At 42.1% G+C, this 22070-nt stretch overlaps 1 protein-coding gene across 2 annotated transcripts in view; it reads left to right on the forward strand.

Moving 5' to 3' along the window:
• ALDH1L2 (aldehyde dehydrogenase 1 family member L2) overlaps positions 1 to 20540 on the forward strand; it is a 57813-nt gene extending 37273 nt beyond the window's left edge. For both annotated transcript variants that reach the window (XM_067536259.1, XM_067536260.1), the window contains 13 exons: positions 1462 to 1581; positions 2646 to 2773; positions 9387 to 9537; positions 10064 to 10134; positions 10237 to 10342; positions 10691 to 10778; positions 11673 to 11766; positions 12151 to 12250; positions 13347 to 13445; positions 14211 to 14376; positions 15320 to 15425; positions 16902 to 17101; positions 19759 to 20540. In XM_067536259.1, coding sequence (XP_067392360.1) covers positions 1462 to 1581; positions 2646 to 2773; positions 9387 to 9537; positions 10064 to 10134; positions 10237 to 10342; positions 10691 to 10778; positions 11673 to 11766; positions 12151 to 12250; positions 13347 to 13445; positions 14211 to 14376; positions 15320 to 15425; positions 16902 to 17101; positions 19759 to 19814 — 1485 coding nt within the window. In that variant the 3' untranslated portion in view covers positions 19815 to 20540. The remainder of the gene's footprint in view (positions 1 to 1461; positions 1582 to 2645; positions 2774 to 9386; positions 9538 to 10063; positions 10135 to 10236; positions 10343 to 10690; positions 10779 to 11672; positions 11767 to 12150; positions 12251 to 13346; positions 13446 to 14210; positions 14377 to 15319; positions 15426 to 16901; positions 17102 to 19758) is intronic.
• Positions 20541 to 22070: the final 1530 nt, after the last annotated feature.

Raw genomic sequence — 22070 nt, forward strand, 5'->3', positions numbered from 1 at the left:
AGAAGAATTCTTCTGAGGATTTACCTACCATCCCTTGGGGAAGTGGACGAACTACACCAATGTGAGACCTCCTCCTGTCACTATAATGTCTACACTGAAGCGTTACAGTGGCGCAGCTGCCGTGTTTCTAGTGCAGACGTAGCTTAAGCAAGAGGCAAAAGAGACATCTGGTTACAAACAACATAAAAATAACAAGCTTTCTGATGATTAAGGGCTTGTACACACTACCGCTTATATCAGTATAATTTACATCACTCAGGGGTGTGAATAAGCCATCCCCCTGCGTGACATAAGTTCCACCAACCTAAGCACCAGTGTACACAGAGCTTCTCCAGCAGACACAGCTGCTGCCTCTCATGGAGGGTTTTATTATGCCAACATGAGTGCTGTCTCCCATTGGCATATGCTGTCTTCACCAGACGCATTGGTGCAGCTGAGCTGCTGTAGTGCTTCTAGTGTAGACTAGCCCTAAAACTTAACTTTAGCAGGCTACAATCTTTGCCCTAGTAGCTTCCTCACTTACATCAAGCTATGAGCATCTCCAGCCCCGTAGGCAGGAGGATCCACCATTGGCAGAATCAGAGGGTGTTATCCCTTTGTCCCCTAAGGGATGGATAACAAGGAGTCCCCTTTCTTCCCTTTCATAGTCCAGAAAACCTTTGAAATGTATTCTTTGAAAAGTAAATCCAGACAAAGTTCCTCTACCCTTTTCCTTGTTCTTTGGGCTCCACGCCCCTTCTTCATCCTCTGGTCAATTGGCTTTCTCCATTGGCTTGATCACTTTGTTTACCTTAGCTGCAAATATACTTTCAGTCCATTGCTTGTGATAAAGCCATGCTGTTTTCTCATAGCTAGATCCATGCAGACCGGTAAATCCACACTCCTTTGTCTAGGGCAGGCTTGTTTATCACCTGTCTCCAAAACATATTTTAAGAACTTATTTCCAGCACACATATACAAGTCTTTATACACAACCTGTACATACATCATGCAACAATATTCATGAACAGTGTGTCACCAGTTTTCATGTGATACTTTACAGGTCCTTGTTTGGCTAAATATTCTGACAACAGTGTGTTGGGCGAGCCCTTTGCCAGTTGGCATAGAGCAGCTCTTAGAGTCACAGTAGCTTTAAACACATAAGTAGTCCCATTGACTTCAGTTGGATTACAAACATACTTAGTCACACACGTACTTAAATACTTTGCTAAACTGAGGCCCTAATGATGATTTGATCCTGGATGTCCACTAGTAAAACCATAAAAATTCATTAATCCAACTCATAATTTAGGCAGTTCTATTTAGTTTTGCCTTATCCATGGATACTGACAGCCACCTATGCATCATGATACTTCATCTGAAAACTAGTTATGCATATTAAAGTTACAAGTTGTATTTGGTATGTAGTTTTGTATATTGCGTGTAAGACACATTGCAATGTTTGGTTTCTTTCACTGTTAGGTTTCAAAAAATGTTAACAATATGACTGTGAAGATGCCTTACCAGTGTTTTATAAATGGACAATTTATGAATGCTGAAGATGGAAAAACATATGACACTATAAACCCAACAGATGGATCAGTGAGTAATTTCTGCATATGATGAATACTGTCTTATTTTGAATACTACATTTCTGGATAAGTAAAACATTAAAAGGATATAGCCAAGTTGAAAATCATTTAGTATATTTAAAAAAATCCTGTTACTATTTTACAATCAAAACTTTATATTATTAAAATTTCAAGATGATTAAAATTTTAAGTAATTTTTCAATCTGCTTTTTATTCACTTTTTTGCATCTTAGGCTGCCTAGTGAAAATTGGCTGATTAACTGTTAATAGTGTTTTCCCTGGAATTTTTGTTAGTTTCTTGGAAACATTTCTGTTGGTCAGAAGTTTTGTAAAAGCTTATTTTTACAAATCCTACAGTTTAGGCCAAATTTAACCTGAAATTGTCCCTTTAAATCACCTTTAAAAATGACTTCTCAATATGGAAATATATATATGTTTTTCAAAGAGTACCAAATTTTGGCTGAACAACTGTTAACTGAAAAATTATAAATAACAGCCCTGATTCTGATCTCAGATAGGCCACTGTAAATCAGGAGTAACTGAATTCCACTTAAGTCAATTGAGCAAGTTGTACCAACTGTTACTGTTAATGAGGCCAGAATTAAGTACAGCCTCACAGTTTGGTATTATCTTTAGGCATCTTAAAAATAACTGCCCATCTAATATACCATTCCAGGGAAGCAATATATCCAGATGGTATTCTAGAATTTTCAGGCATTCTGTCGTCATATCAGACGCTAAACTTTTCCACTTCTGCAATGTTACATCAGCAAGCTCCTGTGATATTTGAAGAAACAAAGTAAGGCATGAGGGAGCTCCATACAGTTAGCAGAATTTGAGGAAAGAGAAATCGAGAATAATGACTGTTCACACAATTCTCCAAATTCTACCACCATCAGTGGTAGTCTCTGAGCTTTTCTGAACCTGATTGACCCATGTATAATAGGTAGCCATTAGAATATTAAATGTTCGTTTATATTCAAGCAAAAAAAGAGAAAAGAAAAGAAAAAGAAAGAAAGTATTGTGTGTAACTCCACTTTAAATATGAGCTAACACTTTGTTATCTTGTGACAGATAATAGCCAAAGTGTCCTATGCTTCAGTGGCTGATGTTGACAAGGCAGTAGCAGCAGCAAAAGATGCATTTGAAAATGGTGAATGGGCAAGAATGAATGCAAGGGATAGAGGGAGATTAATGTACAGGTATGTAAGGGGTGTTTCTATGTTTGCTCATTTTTCTTAACTTTATTTTACTTCCTCTGAAAAATCATGGTATACCCATCTGAATATAGCGGACTTTCCTTGTCATAGGGCTAGGACAGCCACATGGGGGAGGGGGCCCTAGGGGCTCTGGGATATGGTTACTTTGACTTTGGTCTGCACACTGCAGTGTGGATGCCAGAGCCCCAAGTTTGAGACAGATTAGAAAAGCCTTAATGTAGGGTTTACATACAATGTAGACACTCAAGCCCAAAGCGCCCTAACAAAGGTCAGCTGACTTGAGTCCCATTAACCCTGGGCTTATATTGCAGTGTAGACATACCGTGACCATCTGAGTGCATCTACCTCAGATCTTGGGCCTCTTCCACTTACCTGTCTCAGGATGGAATCTAGCGATTCCTCCACTCTTAGACTGGGACCCGGGAACACCACCATCTGTAAACCAACTACTTGTCACCCACCACTTATCACCCTGCAGGCCTGACTGCATTTTGCGCACCTGTTTTTCTTCCCTTCAGGAATCTGTGTCCTATGAAACTGACCTTCTTAACACAAGAGTATTTTTATTTAGCAGTTGGAACAAAGAACTAGAGAAAAAGATTTTTCAAATAACAAACAGCCTACATACATGTTTAGTTTGATCTGATTTTATGCTTCATAGAGCTACAGGTACAGAACAGAACTGAGGGTATCGATACAAGTACAGTGCTGTAGCACCATAGCATAGATGCTTCCTACATTGACGGTAGGGGTTTTTCCATCCTAGTAGGTAATCCATGTCTCCAAAAGGCAATAGCTAGCTCAATGGAAAATTTGCTAATTTTAGCTCCCTTTGAAGCACTTTTTTCTTTCTTTGCTTCGTTTACATTTTATTTCGGCCATTGCATTAAAGAAAAGAAAAGAAAAGAAAAGGACTTTGTCTTTCGTTGACCCCCTGTGGGGGGACCCCCCTGGACAAGGGTATGCCCGGCTCCCTGGGCTTCAAAAAGTGCCTCAGTTGCCAGGAATCTCTCCTAGTGATTGATGGTCACTCACAGTGCTTTCGCTGCCTGGGAGAGAAACACATTCCACAGTAGTGTGGTTTGTGTCAGCAGTTGAAGCCTGGATCCGGGAAGGACAGAGAACTGAGGCTCAAACTCCTACTCCTGGAATCAGCCCTGCAACCGCTGGAATCCCAGCGGAACCCTTTACACAACTGTCCACTTCGAAAGGAGGTGAGCTCAGAGAGATGCCTGCAAGCCATTCACGCAAGGCCTCTAAGGAAAGGTCAGTGAGTCCCCATAGCAAGCCCTAACTCAGTCAGTATCAATGGTACCAGCAGCACTGAAGCTGTCTACGTCTGGTACCTGGGGCATGCGTGGTACCAAACTGACAGGATACGTTGGAATGCCTAAAGACCCAATGGGCGCAGGCAAAAAAGCACCGGTACTGCAGGGAACATAGAAGATTTGCCCCAGAGAAGCCTCCTTCGACACAGTCATCAACACCTCCCCTTTTAGGGGACAAATTTATTTGCTGAAAAGACTGATGCCTCCCTCAACAACTAAAAGGTTCAAGGGCCATGCTTCGATCCCTCAGGATCTATACACCTGGGTATAAAAGAAGGTACAGCCTGCAGCCACCATTCAAGCCATTCATATCCCAATATCCATCTCAATATGAACCCCAGAGGAAGAAACCCATGTTCCCCAGGCAGAAGATGATGGGGTCTCAGCAAACTTCCTCTCAGCCCTGCACTTCAAAAAGGCAGTTTTGATGGGTTGGTTGAGGTGCCCATAGAAAACTCTAGTCACTTCATGCTAGAAAACCCTATCCATCCCTTTGGAGACCATCTCTCCCCATTCCGCAGCACCTGGGAATGTGTAACCTCCAACAAATGGGTGCTGGAGATCATCTGAGATGAATACTCCATCCATTTCTCCTTTCCCTTCCCAAACATCCTTCCCTATCCCTCTTCAGGGACCTGTCTCATGGGAGCCTGTTATGCCAGGAGATTAACCACCTCCTCAGTCTAGGAACCATAGAGCCATTGCCCACACATCTAAGGGGCAGAGGCTTCTACTCTTGTTACCTTCTGATACCAAAGAAAAAAAAAGGAGTTGGAGACCCATAGTAGACCTCAGAGCTCTCAACAATTTTATCAAGGCTCAGAAGTTCAAGATCGTCACATTATTAATGATCATTCCAGCATCGGAAAAGGGAGACTGGTTCTTCTTCGAGTTCTTGCTCATGTCCATTCCATTGTAGGTGCGTGCGTGCCCCATGCATGGTTACTGGAAATTTTTTTCCCCTTAGCAGATCCCGTAAGGCCGGCTTTGGCACCCCCTGGAGTCCTGTGCCCCCTCAGTTCCTTCTTTCCGCCACTGACAGTTACTGAAACTGCATTCTTGCTTGCTTCAGCAAGTGCCTCTTTGCTGTAGCCTTTGTTTTTATAAGTCATTGTTAAGTAATTGTAAGATAGTTATTAGTTACTGTTGTAGTAGTAGATAAGGTAGTCCTGTTAGGGACCTCCACCCGGTGTCGGGGTATGTCTCAATCTCTGGGCTTTAAGCCTTGTAAATCCTGTGAGAAGGCCTTCCCAATTAGCGACCCCCCAAGAAGACCGTTTAAAATGCCTTGGGGAGTCTCATCAAAAGGACAAGTGCCGCATCTGCAAGGCATTCAGACCAAGGACTCAAAAGGACCGAGATATCCATCTGAAGGCCTTGTTATTGGAGACAGCCCTGAGACCGGCGTCGGAGCCATCCCGCTCCCTTTCGGCACTGAGCACCAGGTTGGTGCAGAGTGCTCTGCCGGCACCGACTCCATCGCGGCACTGGGCTTCCTCTTCACCACAGAGGAAGAAGCCCAGGAAACAGCTTCCAGCAGATGACTGCTCCCCCGTGTGGAAGAAGGCGAAGGACGCGGGGTCAAGCTCCAGGGCAGCTCAGAGCCATTGCGCCGAGCAACCCCTGCAGGGGCAAGTCTCGCCCAGGAAGGTGAGCCACTCCACAGAGCCCCCCCTAACTCTGGAGAGCGGAAGGGGACCGCTAAACCTTGCGGTGCCATTGACGCCGGAGGCACTTCAGGTGGCAGCCAACCTGTTGGCCCTTCTCGTTCCTCGCACCCCGTCAGCCCAGATGGAAAGGGTGAAGGGTAGGGCACCCGCATTGAGGGGAAAACCCACAATGGGTCCCCCTAGTGGCTGCACTCCTCACCAGACCCGCGACACACTTCCCCACAGAACGGGTCACTGCGACAGAGATTGATCCCGCCGAGGGGCCGATCCACTGGGGCACGTTTCCCGGCACCGAGGCCATCTCTGGGGATGAAGCACCGGTACTGGAGGAGCCCAGACAGCCCAAAGAGTCACTCACAATCACCGGCATCTAGGGCAGTGGCATTGACGAGTTGGCTCAGGTCCTGCTCGGGATCAAGCAGACACTCCCTGTCCAGAGCCCGGCACTGCTTTAGGTCACTGGCACCAATGAGTTCGCCGGCACATGGGCGGCGCAGAAACTGGTCGCCGGCATCACAGCTTTCGCCCAGGGAAGATCTCCATTGACTGTGGGCTTCGGTATTGAGAGGCTCCCAGTCACCCAGACGCTGCTCATGCGCATCCTCTTACCGCGGCGGTCTCCTCTCCAAGTTGGTCCAGGCAGCGGCACCTCCGGTCACCGGATTTGTACTCCCCGTCCCCAAGAGATCGGTCAAGGGAATGCTGGGATAGGAGGCACAGATACTGCTCCTCCTCCCCGTGGTACTATGAGATGGGGAGACGGTTGAGCTCCGGGAGATGCTGGTCACAAGCAGGAGGGTCTGGTGACTCTAGGGGAGGAAAGGGCCTAGCAGCTCCTCCCATCCAGCCTCCTCGACCTGAAGGGCAAGGGCAGGGTCCCTGCCCAGCCCCCTCAGGATGGCTTCAGGGCCAATGGCCATCCCAGTGGCAGTACTGGAACCCCTGGGGGTTACAGGTGACCTCGGGACCCTATTCCCTTGTCTCATCAGGGAAGCAATCAGGGACCCCACCATTGCTGGCAGAGGCCCATGACTCCAAGTCAAGGGAGTCAGATCCTATGAAGGATACGTCTGCGGGGGCTCCTGCACACTCAGCAGAAGTGCCAGCCCCTCAGGGACCAGGTCAGTCATCCTCTTCCTCCCCAGACAAGGCACTGGTGGCAGGCCCACTGGCTCCCCTGGACGACTTCCGGGCGCACCAGGAGCACCTAAAAAGTGTGGCCTCCAATCTTGGACTAGAAGCGGAAGAGCTACAGGAGCAGATGAACGACTTGTTTAATGTAGTGGCAGTGTTGGCGCCATCCCGGGTCGCCCTGCTGGTGCATGAAGGGGTCCTAAAGTTGGCAAAGAGTGTCTGGCAAACTCCATCCTCCCTGCCCCTGACCTCAAAGAGGGCGGAGAAAAAGTATTATGTTCCCGTGAAAGGGTTCGAATACTTGTTCGCCCACCCTGCACCAAGCTCTCTAGTGGTGGATGTGGTAAATGAAAGGGACAGGCAGGGACAACCTGGCTCAACCACCAAAAACAAGGACAGCAAGAAACTGGACTTGTTTGGGAGAAAAATTTATTACTGCCAGTCTCCAGTTCCGCATCGCCAACCAACAGGCATTGGTAGGGAGGTATAATTATAACTTGTGGGACTCTCTCAAGCGGTTCGGGGAAGCCATACCTCTGGATCAGGCCCAAGACTTCTCTGTGGTTTTGGAGGAGGGCAGGACAGTGGCCAGAGCGGCCTTATAGGCTGCTTCAGACGCAGCCGACTCGGCTGCAAGGGCAATGGCCTCGGGGATCTCCATGCGCCGTTGCTCATGGCTCCAGTTGTCTGGTCTCTCCCAGGAGGTGCAGCAGTCCATACAGGACCTACCGTTCAACGGCGCTGCACTCTTCTCAGAGCAGACGGATGTGACGCTCCATGGGCTTAAGGACTCACGGGCAACTCCACGCTCGTTGGCTCTGTACATGCTGCAAGCTTCCAGGAGGCAGTATTGGCCCCAGCAGAGCCAGCAGCAGCAGCAGCCCAGGTTCCTGGTGCAGCGCTTCGGGACCTACAGGAGGAGAGACAGAGAGAGGAACATTAGGCGACGCAAGCAGGACCCACCTTCTTCCTCGACCGCGCAGCCGCCTACCTCCCAACGCTCAGGCGGTCAGCGGCACTCATTTTGATGGTGCGCACAAGCATTCCAGCTTTGCACCTAGATCCTGCATCCCCACCTTTCCTGAACTGTCTCGCTCCTTTCCTCCCGGCCTGGGCCCATGTAACATCGGACCGCTGTGTCCTGGGCACCATTGGAACAGGCTATACCCTCCAATTTTCCTCTCCTCCTCCCCGCACCTTCCCAACCCTCTTCAGGGACCCCTCTCACGAGCACTCACTTACAAGGGGTGCGCAATCCTCTCATGCTGGGAGCCGTAGAGGAGGTCCTGCTGGATATGGGAGGACAAGGTTTCTACTTCTGATATTTCCTCATCCCGAAGGCCAAAGGGGGACTCAGACCCATCCTGGACCTGTGGGGCCTAAACAGGTACATCAGAAAGCAAAAATTCCGTATCATTTCCCTGACCTCTATTATCCCTTCCCTGGATCCAGGACACTGGTATGCTGCCCTCGATTTGAAGGACACACATTTTCACATATCAATCTTTCCGGATCACAGAAGGTTTCTCAGGTTTTTACATATTTTACGTATCTTACATATACTCCATTGTAGTCTCTTGAAAATCCCACTAACTGCGTCTTTCGTTGGCTATATACTTTTGAAAATCTGGACCTAAGCGCCTTGCCCAAGGTTACACAGGAAGTCTGTGGTTGAGCAGGGACTTAAACCCACGTGTCTCAAATCCTAGTTCTGGTCTACACCCAAAAATGAGATTGTCCTAGCTACATTGTTCAGGGCTGTGAAAAATGTCACGCTATGTGTGACATAGATCGACCTAACCTTCACTGTATGCACAGTTAGGTCGATGGAAGAATTCTTCTGTCAACCTAGCTACCACCTCTCAAAGGCGTGGATTTACTGTAGTGATGGAAAATAGTCTTTTTTTCCCTATAGCAAGTGTCTACACTATAGCAGCATAGCTGCAGCACTGAAACTGTGCCACTGTAGCACTTGTAGTATAGACATGCCCTTTGCCTTGTGCCCTAACCACTGGACCATCCTATCTAGTGCTTGTGGTTCCTTGAATTTTTGTTTTTATATTACTGTATTCATTGTTTTCTAACTTACTGATGAGATATTTTATAATTGGTTCTTGAGAGAGTATGAGAAATGATGGGTACAAATGCGTGAATAATTATTTAATTCATCAAGCCATAATTCAATGACATAATTAAGTTTTCACGGATAAATGTCTCATCCAATGCCTTTTTAAGTCAATGAAAAAACTCCCATTGATTTTACTGGGTGTTTCCTTAGGCCCTTACTTATGTCGACAAATAGCTAACGATCCCAATCCTGAAATCTTGGAAGTCAACATACATTTTGCCTGTGTGCATTGCAGTGCTTTGCAGCATTACATCATGTTTTTAGGATATGTATACTTGGAGATGTCATTTCCCAGTATTGTTTTTGATTCTCATTTGTTCTGTTTTAATTAAAAGACTTGCAGACCTCATGGAAGAAGACCAAGAGGAATTAGCAACAATTGAGGCCATTGACTCAGGAGCTGTCTACACTTTAGCTTTGAAGACCCATGTAGGAATGTCTGTGCAAACATTCAGATACTTTGCTGGATGGTGTGACAAAATTCAGGCAAGCTAACATTTGTGTCAGCATTTATGCAAAGTCCGAAATGAATTACAGTGCTTCTGTATAATTACTCTTTACTGGCATTGTCTTTTGCTCGTACAACCCTGAAGAACAAGGAACCAAGGCATTCAAAACTGTGGGAGACAGAATTAGAATTTTACCTAGAAAGTGTCTTCCTGGAAATGTGATAGAAGCATATTATTCTTCCTATTGGAAAACATGGATTTAGAGTCTGACTCTCGATACCAGATAAGCTGGTTGAGCTGTGGAGTGTTATAGGGGAGATGCACCATATATCTTTGAGCAGGGGGTTGGACTAGATGACCTCCTGAGGTCCTTTCCAACTCTAATCTTCTATGATTCTAATATTCCAGCATCTTTCTCTGGTATCCAATTAACAGAATAAATCTGTCTGTGAAGCCTTCCATGATAGCACTGGTTTTTCTTAAATAAACATGGTTAGATAATTAGTGCATTTTAATTTTCCCTTCTAGATCTATTTAAAAAAAAATCCATTGTCTTCTTTTAGGGTTCTACAATCCCAATTAGCCAGGCACGCCCAAACTATAACCTAACGTTCACCAAGAAGGAACCTATAGGGTAAGACTATTATCTTCTTCGTAATGACAGTAGACAAATAGAAAATCCTTTCAAAATCTGTTATGAAAATGTAACATTTTCATATATTTTCCCATTCTTAAGAGTCTGTGCAATTGTCATCCCCTGGAATTACCCTCTGATGATGCTTGCGTGGAAGAGTGCAGCATGCTTGGCTGCAGGCAACACGTTAGTTCTCAAACCAGCACAGGTAAAATCAAAAAGGGAAATGCAAATTCTGGGTCTGATCCTCTAGTCCTTACTCAGGTAAAGCTCCCATTGACTCCATCAATTGACTGACCAGTTGCATGCTGTAAAGAACATGTAGAGGTGGTTGCACAGTGAGATGAATGTGTACTCAGAATATAATTAGCTTGGGGATGTGAACACAATGTACTCCTTTCTCTAAATGAATGTCACCTTGTGGCTTTGTAAAGAAGAATATGAATTCATGTAAGATTCATATCGTAACAAGCTAAAAACATATTGTACATTAAATATTTCAGGGTATATTTAACTAAAATAGCAGACCTAATCTAACTGTTATGTACATGCTTAGGTCACTCCTTTGACTGCCTTAAAGTTTGCTGAGCTGTCAGCTAAAGCAGGATTTCCCAAAGGCGTTATAAATATTCTGCCTGGTTCAGGTAAAGCATTGACCTAATTATTTTTCTGTACAAAATATAGCTTAGTATAGTCTGTAATTGAGAAAAGTTAGCTAAAGAGCCGAGCTGAACTGAAGTTATTTGTGAACTAGCATTTCACCTCTGCAGAACTGTCAGGTGAAAAGTGTGCTGAGTGGTCTTGTCCTCCTTCTTAGTGGATCTTTGTGCACATTACAAAGCTGGATACATCATTGCATATGTTTTCTCTGAGCTGAATGGGGCGTGACTGTATATCCGATGGGGCTATCTAAGGGTGTTTACCTCTCATCTACACATTCCAGACCCAGACAAAAAATATAAAATTTTCAAAGAACAGTTCATAATGCAGAGAAACATATTACTGTTGACTATAGGACTTCTTATTCTCCAAGGCTTGTTGTCAAGAGGAAATATTATCATGTTTAAATATGACTGTGAGAAATATAATTTGCTAACTGTGACAGATCGGTCAGTGTAGACAAGACATGTTTAACATTACATCAGTCAATTCACCTCCTCAAAGTCATGTTTAAACAAAAGATTTCCTAGCAAAGCCAAGCCCCAAGTTAACTGTGGGGCTGATTCAGTGAAACAGTACGTGTCAGCTGATCCAGGTTTCAAATATAACTAGGTTATTCCACCAGCAGTCCAAGCATCAGACTTTGAAGTTCTCCACTCCATTGGTGAAAGGAGGGATGTTTGCCGTTACAGTTTTAGTTTTATTAATCTGAGTTGTTAATAGTAACATAAGTACAAACACTTCTTTTTTAAATTAGAGGCTATTTAACGTGACAGGCCTACTAGAATAGCTCTTATTTTGTACCAGGACTATTAGAATGTTAAGAATTGCATGTACATTTTCCAACTAGCTGTTTCCCATATCCCATGATGATACAGGTGGTTTAGTGGGACAGCGCTTGTCTGAACACCCAGATATCCGCAAACTTGGATTCACTGGTTCAACCCTTATTGGTAAACAGATCATGAAAAGGTAATGTATTAATTATATTCAAAAGATTTTTTAGATCTTTTTATACTGTAGTTTAACCAAGGTTTGTTTACAAACTACATCTTCCACGTAACATTAAAATGATATGCAGACTGTGGATGGGAATATATTTGATCATTTGTCCTATTAAATAACAGCGAATGATATTTCCACTAAGTCCAACTGTTCAAAAACAAAAATAGATATATGCTATACATTTTCACCAGTTGATCTTACGGAAAATAATTCATTACTAGAAGGATGAATGCTTGGTCCTACCTTGAGTGCAGGGGACTGGACTAGAAGACCTCTTGAGGTCCCTTCCAGTCCCATGATTCTAAGATGTTTGAATGTTAATTTTACATAATTATTTACAATTTTCCATAGCTGTGCAGTGAGTAATCTGAAGAAAGTCTCCCTTGAACTTGGTGGTAAATCCCCACTGATCATTTTTGAGGACTGTGAACTTGACAAAGCTGTGAGAATGGTAAGGTTACTTCAAAATAAAACATGTTCAAAGCCTTTTTAATGCATTTTATTAAGGAGTGGTGTTATTATTCCCTCTCTCTTTCTCACACACACCCCTCCTCAGGACTTGCTAAAACATGCGGAAGGATAGCCACATTTTAAGCCTCATACGATATGTTGAAACAGGGCTCCCCTTCTCTGGGCTGTGTGCCAATACAGTTTAAACTTTCGGGGCTTATTCAAAAAGACAGAGATGTTCTTAAAAAAAAAAACAATTAAAAAAGAATAAAGGTGGAAAGTGTGTTTCCATGGAACCATGTGAACACTCCAAAAAAATTAATTTTCCAAAAATTAACTCTTAAAAACCCATCCAAATGCTAAAAAGTCGGGAAATGAAGTTGAGATCTAGCCCTGGTCTACACTTACCTGGAAATTCGCCGGCAGTCGATGAGAGTTATGCAAGCTATGCAGAGTAGCTTGCATAACTCCTGTCAACTGCTGTGCTTCCCTTCTGCGCGCCGTCTTCACTGCACTGCGCTGACGGGAACTGTGTTCCCATCAATGCAGCACTACGCCACTTGAGGGGGAGGTTTACCAGCGTCGACTTCCTGATCAATTGAGCAGGTCTACACTGACTGCTCAATGGATTCAGAAAGATTGATCTGACGGCAACAACTTTGCCGCTGTCAGTATAGACATACCGCTAGTCAGTTCTCCATGGCCATGCAATCCTTAATGACTCGCTATCACCCACACTCCTGACCTGTATTTCCCATTCAACCTTAACTTCTGTCTTCTAAACTTTGCAAAAATATATGCAAAGAGGAAAATTAATAGATTATAAGATCCTATTTCCTGTTCAAGGGATCTTTTCCCAGTATAACACTAACATATATTAGATCACTCATTATAAAAAAACTTAGCTACACAATGTAATTAGTTTAGGCCCCAATCCTGCAGTTAGGTCTGCTATTGTGAACTCCTCATACCTAGACAGAGACCAGTTGAACCCAAACAATGTTGTGCTAGTGTAGAGAGAATGTAGCCCAAGGGAATGGCCTGAGTGGGAAATTAATAAAACCAAGTATCAATATAGTGTTTTCTTCTGACCATAGGGCATGGGAGCAGTATACTTCAATAAGGGAGAAAACTGTATTGCAGCTGGCAGACTGTTTGTGGAAGAATCAATTCACGATGAATTTGTTAGGAGAGTGGTAAGATATCTAAAGGGCTAATGTTCAAAATAAATTCTGCAGTAACAATGTAAAATGAAGATCAAGTCATTTTGTACACACACAAGTTTATTTATCATGCAAGTTATTTAAACTTTCAATTGTTGCTGATGCTGGGAAATCATGATTCCTCTCATGAAGGAGTGAGAAGGGCTGTGCTAATGGGAGACGCCCAGAAAATGCAATGAGAAGTGACACACTTATAATGAGACATTATCCTATATCCATACATTTAGCTAAGCAAATATCACTAAACTTGTATTCAGGAGACATAAGACCACTGTGAAGATGGGAAAAAAATATGGCAAGACTGGAAGCATAGCAGGGATCATACATAATGGTCACCATTAAAAATTCAACTCTTACCATGCAGTGCTGTGTGAGAACTCAGTTATTTATTGCTCTTTAGAATAGGAAGTAACTTGAATATCTCTTCTGCCGCATGATGGTAACTATGAGTGAACACTGACATTTTAAGTGCCAGCCACAATAACGCAAGAAACTTAAAAATGAATAAATGAAAACAATGGACAAGATTTTTAAAAGGGACTAGTGATTTTGGGTGCTCCACTTGAAACACCTTAAAAGAGCCTGATTACTGAGTATTCCCTCTGAAAATCGGGTCCCTTTCAACGGGTCTGAAACTTGGGCACCCCAACGCTGCAATACCCATCATCACCAGTCACTAAAACATTTGGCAGGTGTGTTGTGCTATGGAACTTTTCATTTTAATTGGGAAATGTGTAGGTGGAAGAAATCAAGAAGATGAAAATTGGAGACCCGCTTGACAGAGCCACAGATCATGGGCCGCAGAATCACAAGGCACATCTGGAAAAGCTGTTGGAATATTGTGAAACCGGAGTGAAAGAGGGAGCGACATTAGTGTATGGAGGAAGACAAGTATGTAGACCAGGTAAAATACTACCTGGAGGTGTTTTTAGTTTTTTCATTTGAAATAAAGGCCCACATGGTTCCCTCGATTGTGTAGCCCAAAGAGGAACCAAATCATGGAAATACAGTACAAAATGAGCCGAATGACAGCTACATGGTATCTTTCCCGCTGCTACCAAGCCGTGAAGTATACATAAATAAAGTAGAGTGTCATTGTCCTGGAGAAAATCACTTGGCATAAAGTCCTGGAAGAAAGAGAAGGCTCATACTGAAGGACTCTTCCAATATTTACATGTAAGGTGAAACTCAGCCAGTTGAACAGTATTTCTTTGCTAGAACTGGCTTTTAACATTGAGCCTAAGGGAGTCCTCACTTGATACATACAGCATTGGTGGCACAGCTCCCATATAGCATTAATGGAAGTTGTGCAACTGACACACCACAAACTGGATTTGAGACTTAGGTCAGGTCTATACCGGAAACTTTTGCCAGTATATTAACATTGGTGAGCAGAGGGTTTTTTTGGCGCTTTGCGTTTTTTTGGCAATACTTTTAGCCTGGCAAAAGCCCTCGCGTAGGTGCAGTTATACCAATTAAAAAATTGCTTTTGCCAGAATAGCTGATTTCGCTCAGGGAATGGTAACCTATTTCAGCAAAAGCCCTTTTTTGCTGGTATGAACTGCATCTTGACAAGGAGGGTTTGCTGATATAGCTGTACCAGCAAATCTTTCTGTACACCTGGCCTATTCCTCTACCAAAATAGAACTTGTGGTGTGGAAGTGTCTGTGCGTAATGGTTTTCTTTTTCTAAAGAAAACTTAGAGTAGAGATTTACATCAGCACTTAGATAGCACAGAATATGGAAACCAGAGAGTGTGGTACGATGTAGATAGAGAAGGAGAGAATACAAACTGAAAAGTATTTTACTTGTTTGCAAATGATACCCTAACTGTATCCTCTCTTTAGGTTTCTTCATGGAACCGACTGTATTTACAGATGTTGAAGACCATATGTACCTTGCCCAGGAAGAATCCTTTGGTCCTATCATGGTAATTTCCAAGTTTAAGAATGGGTATGTTCTGTTTTGACTATTTTAAATAATAGCATTTTGTTTTACTGTTTTCAGTACCCGATGCTGTAATCCTGCCAAATCTCATCAAGTCAAGTGGAGTCATTGTGTGAATAGAAATCTTCCCAGCAACAGCTAGGTGCTGAAGGAAGCATTTAATACAGACTAATCATCTGAGTCACCTCAGAACCAAAGCTGCAGCAGGATGTCAGCGACACTACATTGCTGGAGGTGCCATTTTTTCAATGAGATTAAATATCCAATGGCACTTTTTGCAAAGTAGGGGTGGTTACACGCAGTGTCCTGACCAAGTTACAAAACTCACATTCTTCCTACAGTATCTCAGTTCCCCCTGCAGATTGTGCCGGCTCAGTTATCCTTCTTCGTTACAAACTTGTGTAACACTGCTGTGCACTGTTTAACTACTACTGTATTTTGTTCTGGAAGCAGGTGCATTCCAGTAAGGAGTGAGACAATCCCTGTGTTTAGTTGGTGGACCGTTTACTACTAGAGTATGACTAGCCTGTATGCTTCTTTCGGTGGCATGTAGAGTACATACCCGTGTAGCCCCCTAGCACTGGTATAAATAGCAGTGCAGACTGCCAGGCACAGTCTAGGCGCGTAAAGCCACGTCTTAAGGGTGTGGGTATGTACTCACGTACACACCCCACACAGCTCTCTACTCACCCCAAGCCATGTTTCCCTGTCTGCCCTGCTGTTTTTAGCAGTGTAGTGTCCTGCTGTCTCCCCACTGCTGGAGCCCTTCCCTTTCACAGAAGAAGACTCTTGCAGCAGGGAAAGGCTCCAGCAAGGGGCTTTCCCCACTGCCAGAGCCTTTCCTAGCCACAGGGAAAGGCTCCGGCAGCAAAGAGCTGCCTTTCACTGATGTGTAGCTGCACCCACAGTGTGGACACAGCCCGCTTTTCACTGCAGCTACATGTACACTATGTGCTGCCACTAGTAGTGTGTAGTGCAGACATAGCCTTAGCGATCTGGAATGAAATTCAGTGGGGTGAGCTTCAGCTGAGCGGGGAGAGGGAGCACTGTACAAACTCAGTATAACTTCCATTGCCCTTAATTTTTCTAGTTTGAAAATGCAGCATTAAACTTTTGACTAAACAGAACACAATCTATGAACTACCACTTTAAAAAGTTGTGTAATCAAACTTACTCAATTGTTGTAAATAACTGAGGATATTTAAACCTGTTTGGGGATAAGGTACAAATAGAAACAGTGAAAATGCCATGAAAAGGTGTACTAATTAGAGACAAGACTGTGAATTTTCATATATCTGACTGATTAACAGTAGACTAGTACTTAATAGTCATGTTTTCAAAGCAGCTAAAAAAGAAGACTGGAAAGAAATAGGGTGTGAGAAGAAGCTGTTGCACTGAAGCTAGAGGGAGGTTGTTTGTTATGTTAGTGTCTGGTATGTTTCACTTACTGTCAATGAAGCCAAATGATTTTTTTTTTAATAGGGATGTCGATGGAGTGCTAAAACGTGCAAACAGCACAGAATATGGCTTAGCTTCAGGGGTTTTCACAAGAGACCTAAGCAAAGCTCTGTATGTTAGTGAAAAGCTAGAAGCAGGAACAGTTTTCATTAACACATATAACAAAACGGATGTGGCAGCACCGTTTGGTGGATTCAAACAATCTGGCTTTGGAAAAGATTTAGGTAAGTAGTCCTCCTCCGGCCCGCACACTCACACTTATGGTCCAAATCAAGTAAAAATTAAAAAAAGCCTTGTCCAGTTTCTGTCACGGGGGGGAAAAAAGAAAAAACCCATACAAGTTTTATGCATAAAAAAAGTGGTGGTGGGGGGGGATATAAGAAACATCACCTTTGTCAGTTACAGGGCTAATGGCACCTCTGGCCCCTTGCTGATCTGATGCACCCTCTCAGGTGTCAGGCTTCAGGCCTTTACCTATCTCAGGGTGAAATTTTGCAGTTCTCCCACACTTCAACCTGACTCTGACCTTCATTACCCCGTGTATCAACTGTGCTCACCCAGCAGGTCCAAGTGAATATGGACATCTACGATTCTTCTATTTGGGAGTCTGTGACATACAGTGATCAGACAGCCTTCCTTAACCCAAGTATTGTTTATTGGAGAACAAAGTTCTTAGAGAAAAAAGGATTTTAAAAATTGATAGTCTACTCGGCATGTCTAAAGGCATACCATTCCCTAATAAGTAACCTGTGCAGGCCTTACTTCTTCAGACACCCCCAGCAGGTCCTTGTGTCTGATGGCTCATCTATACTGTACTGTGGATTATAGAGTGTGAATTTCAGAGTGCACCAAAGTGTTGCCAACTGCCCCATGTAGACACTGCTGGTGCAAACTAAAAGGTACCTAGTTTACATTAATGTAGTCGTTTTTCAGAGTCCTTAGAACCAATGATTCTGGCATTGTCAGCGACTCTTCAGTGTCAGTTGATTGGTGGCTATCTAGAGCCATACCCTTTCCTGCCTGTATTCCAGACAACCCTCTGTTAATTCATAGTCATGCAGTAAATATCCAATAACCAGATTAACATACAGCATCCGTCTAATAAATCATCACTGGGCAGCTCCAAATGCATCACAACCTTCATGGGAATTATCTTGGTCAGTGGTTTTCAGATCGTTCAAATGGTTCAAGGAAGATGATTGTGGTGTCTTCCAGACCCAACCATACAGTCATGCTCCTGTCTTTCCTCTAGTCCCCTCTAGAAACTCCCCTCTCTAACATTTTCAAAACTCACTTCATTTCAGACAGTCTTAAAATCAAAGCCAGATTTTATCTGGCAAGTTAGGCACTCAATAACAACATTAAACTAACACTGGGATTAATATTACTAAAAAATTCACTAGGCAGGAAATCAGACTTGAGAATGTCACCCAAGGATCTTGAATGCTTTGTTCCTGACTCATACGAGTGCTGAAGCTTACTTTTGGCTTCTGTTCACCTTCAGGACACCCTGCCCACTGGCCTATCTTTCAGTAAAACCCTTCTGTATTTCTAATAATGTGGCTTTATGTTCACACAACGCCCCTCTTCGTATCAAAGAACAGTGATATTCTTCTTTGCAAATATGTTCCCACTTACTCACGTTTCTTCATATCACTAACACACACATACATGATACTTCTCTACATAACCCTCTCATTGTCATTAACATTTTCACATCTTTGAACTGACTTTTGCCAACATATTATTGGGCTATTTCTCCCAAACTATTCCATACGTTATGTAGCTTTCTCCTTTCTAGGTCTAATTACTCTGAATTACTTGAGCTTTTTTACTTTTAAAAAAGGAGATGGAAGACTTTCAAAAATACCGAAGTGGTTGAGTGCCAACACTTTTAAAAAATCAGGCAGGTGCCTAAATAAGTATTGGAGATTCCAATTTTTGGCTTGTTTAATCTCTCACTGAAACATAGCCATAGAACACAAAGTATTAAGGTGGTGATATTTATATAACAAGTTACATTTATATTGTCTAGATCAGGTAGTGTCATAGAAAATACTTTGAGCCCAAAAAAAAAATGAACCTCTCCTGCAGATAAAGAATTTCGTGTCTAATCCATCCTTACTTACCTTGGGATTATTACAAAGCTTGAGCTTTTTTAACTCTGACATGTCAATTTGATGTTGCTTTGTTTTGGGGTTGTTTTTTTTTCCCTTTTTCCTATTTTTTTTAAACATAAAACAATTATTTCCCCACTAGAGCCAGCCAATCCAATTTTGGTCAAACCTTCCAAAAAATTCCCCTCTGAGCAAAACTAAAGAATATAGGATTTCAGTCAGAGGCAAGTGCACTACAGAGGTCTTGATTCAGTTCCTGGGGACCTTGTAGGGTGCAAAGGGGATAAGAAAGGTTGCTGCAGACATTCTAAGTAGCCCCATTATAATGCATCTTAGGAAAGCTGCAGCTCCAAAATGTGGTGTGTGTTTGTTTTTGTTTTGGGGGGGAGGAGAAGGTGGGGAAGGAGGGAAGTGCGTCAGGGGAACTTCTAAAGTGGATAGGACAGTGTTTTGGTGCCATAATCAATAGTAACCAGATTATGATATAGTGCATTATTGCTAAAGTGATTTTATTCCAGCTTCAAAAAGGGTTTAAATTTACTTCAGTAGAGTGAACGGGATAAAAGAGTTGGGCATTTCAAAATATACTGAATCTATTAAACAAAAAAATCAAAGAAATATTAGTTCCTTGGCCACAAGCTGTTGGAAAATTCCTAAGCACTTAACAGGAACTCAGGTTGCTTGGCAAGTGATTAAAACTAAGTCATCTGACATTATTCCTTTAAACCAGTGGTATAACTGCTTCACATTTTGATCTTCCATAGGTGAAGAAGCTCTTCATGAGTACCTCAGAACTAAAGCTGTAACTGTGGAGTATTAAAGAAACAGCTCAGCCTGACTGCCGAAGCAAACCTCTTGCTGACAGCTTCAATTTTAAGTACTCTATTAAGCACTTAAGAAAATGCCCCGGATATACTGTCTGAAGTAGTACCACTAACAAAAAGCAAGTAGTATTTATCCATGGAAAACTGTAAGGACCAAATTCTAGTCACACTAAAGTCACAAGCAGTTTTGTAACTTACTTTAGTGGAACTAAAATTTGGTCTTCAGTTGTCTAAATGTCCACATACCCAAATATTCTGAGTTGTTCTTAATCCAGTCAATGAGTTTGCTTATGTAAGACTGAAGAATTGGGCCCCATGATGTGCCTAAACTTTTTTATTCATATGAGACGTACTATTTTACATGATCATTTTTAACCTTTAACATACACTTAATCATTAAGCTTCTCTTAAAACAGTACTTTGTATAATGTGCATTTTAGTTTTGTTATAAAACAGTTCAAGTTTTTCAACAGAAGTATACTGCTCTGATGACTTTTCAGCAGTATAGGAAATCTTGTGCCATAAAATGTTGTAAATAAATGCAAGAAAGTGCACTTATGATCTTTGTATAGTACATACAAAGCTCAACATCTTTGTTAAACTATGCATATTAAGTGGAAGTTATTGAAAATATTTTCTATCTTTTTGCAAATATGGAATGTGCGATCGGTATGGGATTGTGAATGATGGTATTAATAGATTAAACCAGCTGTGTCTGTGTACATGTATTGCTATGACCATTGAATGTGGCAAGATTACTTCACATTACATGCACTCACTTTATTTACCTCAAGGAGAATTTAATGCATAAGGCAGTTACTATGCTATAAATTCAGGTATTAACCATATTGTTTTTACTTGTTGTGCTAAATATAAAGGATATGACATAATGGCCAAATATTTTTCAAGTTAAGGAACATAACTTTCAACATTCTGTACTTAAGAAGCATTTTAAGAGAAGCTACTATACCACAAACACAAAGCATCCCAAAGCCAACTTTTTTATCAGTTTGTGAGATCAGCTGAACAGTGTGCCAAATGTATGCACCTTCTGAAAACAGGTATTACAACCTGGTGAAGTGTTTTTGGTGAACAGTAAATTTCCTGAAAAAACAGTTTTGGGGAGACCAAAGCTATTTTTGGTTTTGGCAAATAGTTGCAGCTGACCTTTTTTTAAAAGGAAAACATTTAAAATCTAAACCAACTGTTTCAAAGTGTTCATTCAAATTGACCTAAACAACTTTGGTTTTTTGTTTTGGCAAGAAAAAAAACAAATTGTTTTTCAAATGAACCAATTTTGTTGGGATTTTTTTCCATTTGGCCACCAAACCAAAAAAACATTTTTAATTTTTTTCCTCAGCTCCAGTTGGTATCACAGGAAAAAAAATATCTATATTAGCACTGTGTAATTAATTGTTTTCCTACCTTAATAACCCAGTATGAGATATATGTTAATGTGGAATGTTTTTGTACTAATATTAGTCTAGCCACAAGACAATTTATCACCCTCAATTTATCAGCCATGCCAACATGGTCAGTAAAGTTAAATATTCAGTTCTGGACACAGTTTACATACCCATTAAGCAAGATTTATGAAGTGTGACATTATAAACAAGCTATATCCACATTGTGCAATGTACCAGTAAATCACTGCATAAGTCCTTCACTCTGAATGTAGACAAAGTGTATTTGAAATACAACTGAGTAAAATTAGTCTATAACAATGCCACTGCACACCTTTGTATAAAAACAGTATCCAGCCGAACCAAATAAAGGTATCTTAAAGTGTTTAATTTACCATACAAACAGTACTTTCAACAGACAACCATATCAGTTCCCCAACCACTATGGATTTTGTCAGCTGACAAATATTTAGGAGGTACTTTGATACGTCAGACATACAAGGAATAATTCAGATAGATACAGGCTATTAAATAGTTGTGTTGAGTTAAATTGGCCTGTCTAAATCTCCTTCCACTGGAAATCAATGTTAAAGTGGTGTGACACTAGCAGTCCAGCGTCACATCTTAGGCTAGTTTCCCTCCAGATTTAAAACTGGTTGAACAGTTTAATTCTAATGTACCAGAATTAAAAAGTGGAAACTAATCACTTCCAGCACTGTGTCTTTATAGTGCTAATTTCCCAAGTGCTGCTGCTTTTCAGAAAGATTGATTACTAGCAACACGAGTCAAAGGAACTGCTTTGGGCTAATAATTTACCTAAAAATAATCCATAAATTGAATCAACAGCAA

The sequence above is a fragment of the Emydura macquarii genome, unplaced genomic scaffold, assembly GCF_026122565.2.
Source record: "Emydura macquarii macquarii isolate MOO-44397 ecotype Brisbane River unplaced genomic scaffold, CSIRO-AGI_Emac_v2 contig_3530, whole genome shotgun sequence".
In the NCBI taxonomy this organism is placed as follows: Eukaryota; Metazoa; Chordata; order Testudines; family Chelidae; genus Emydura; species Emydura macquarii.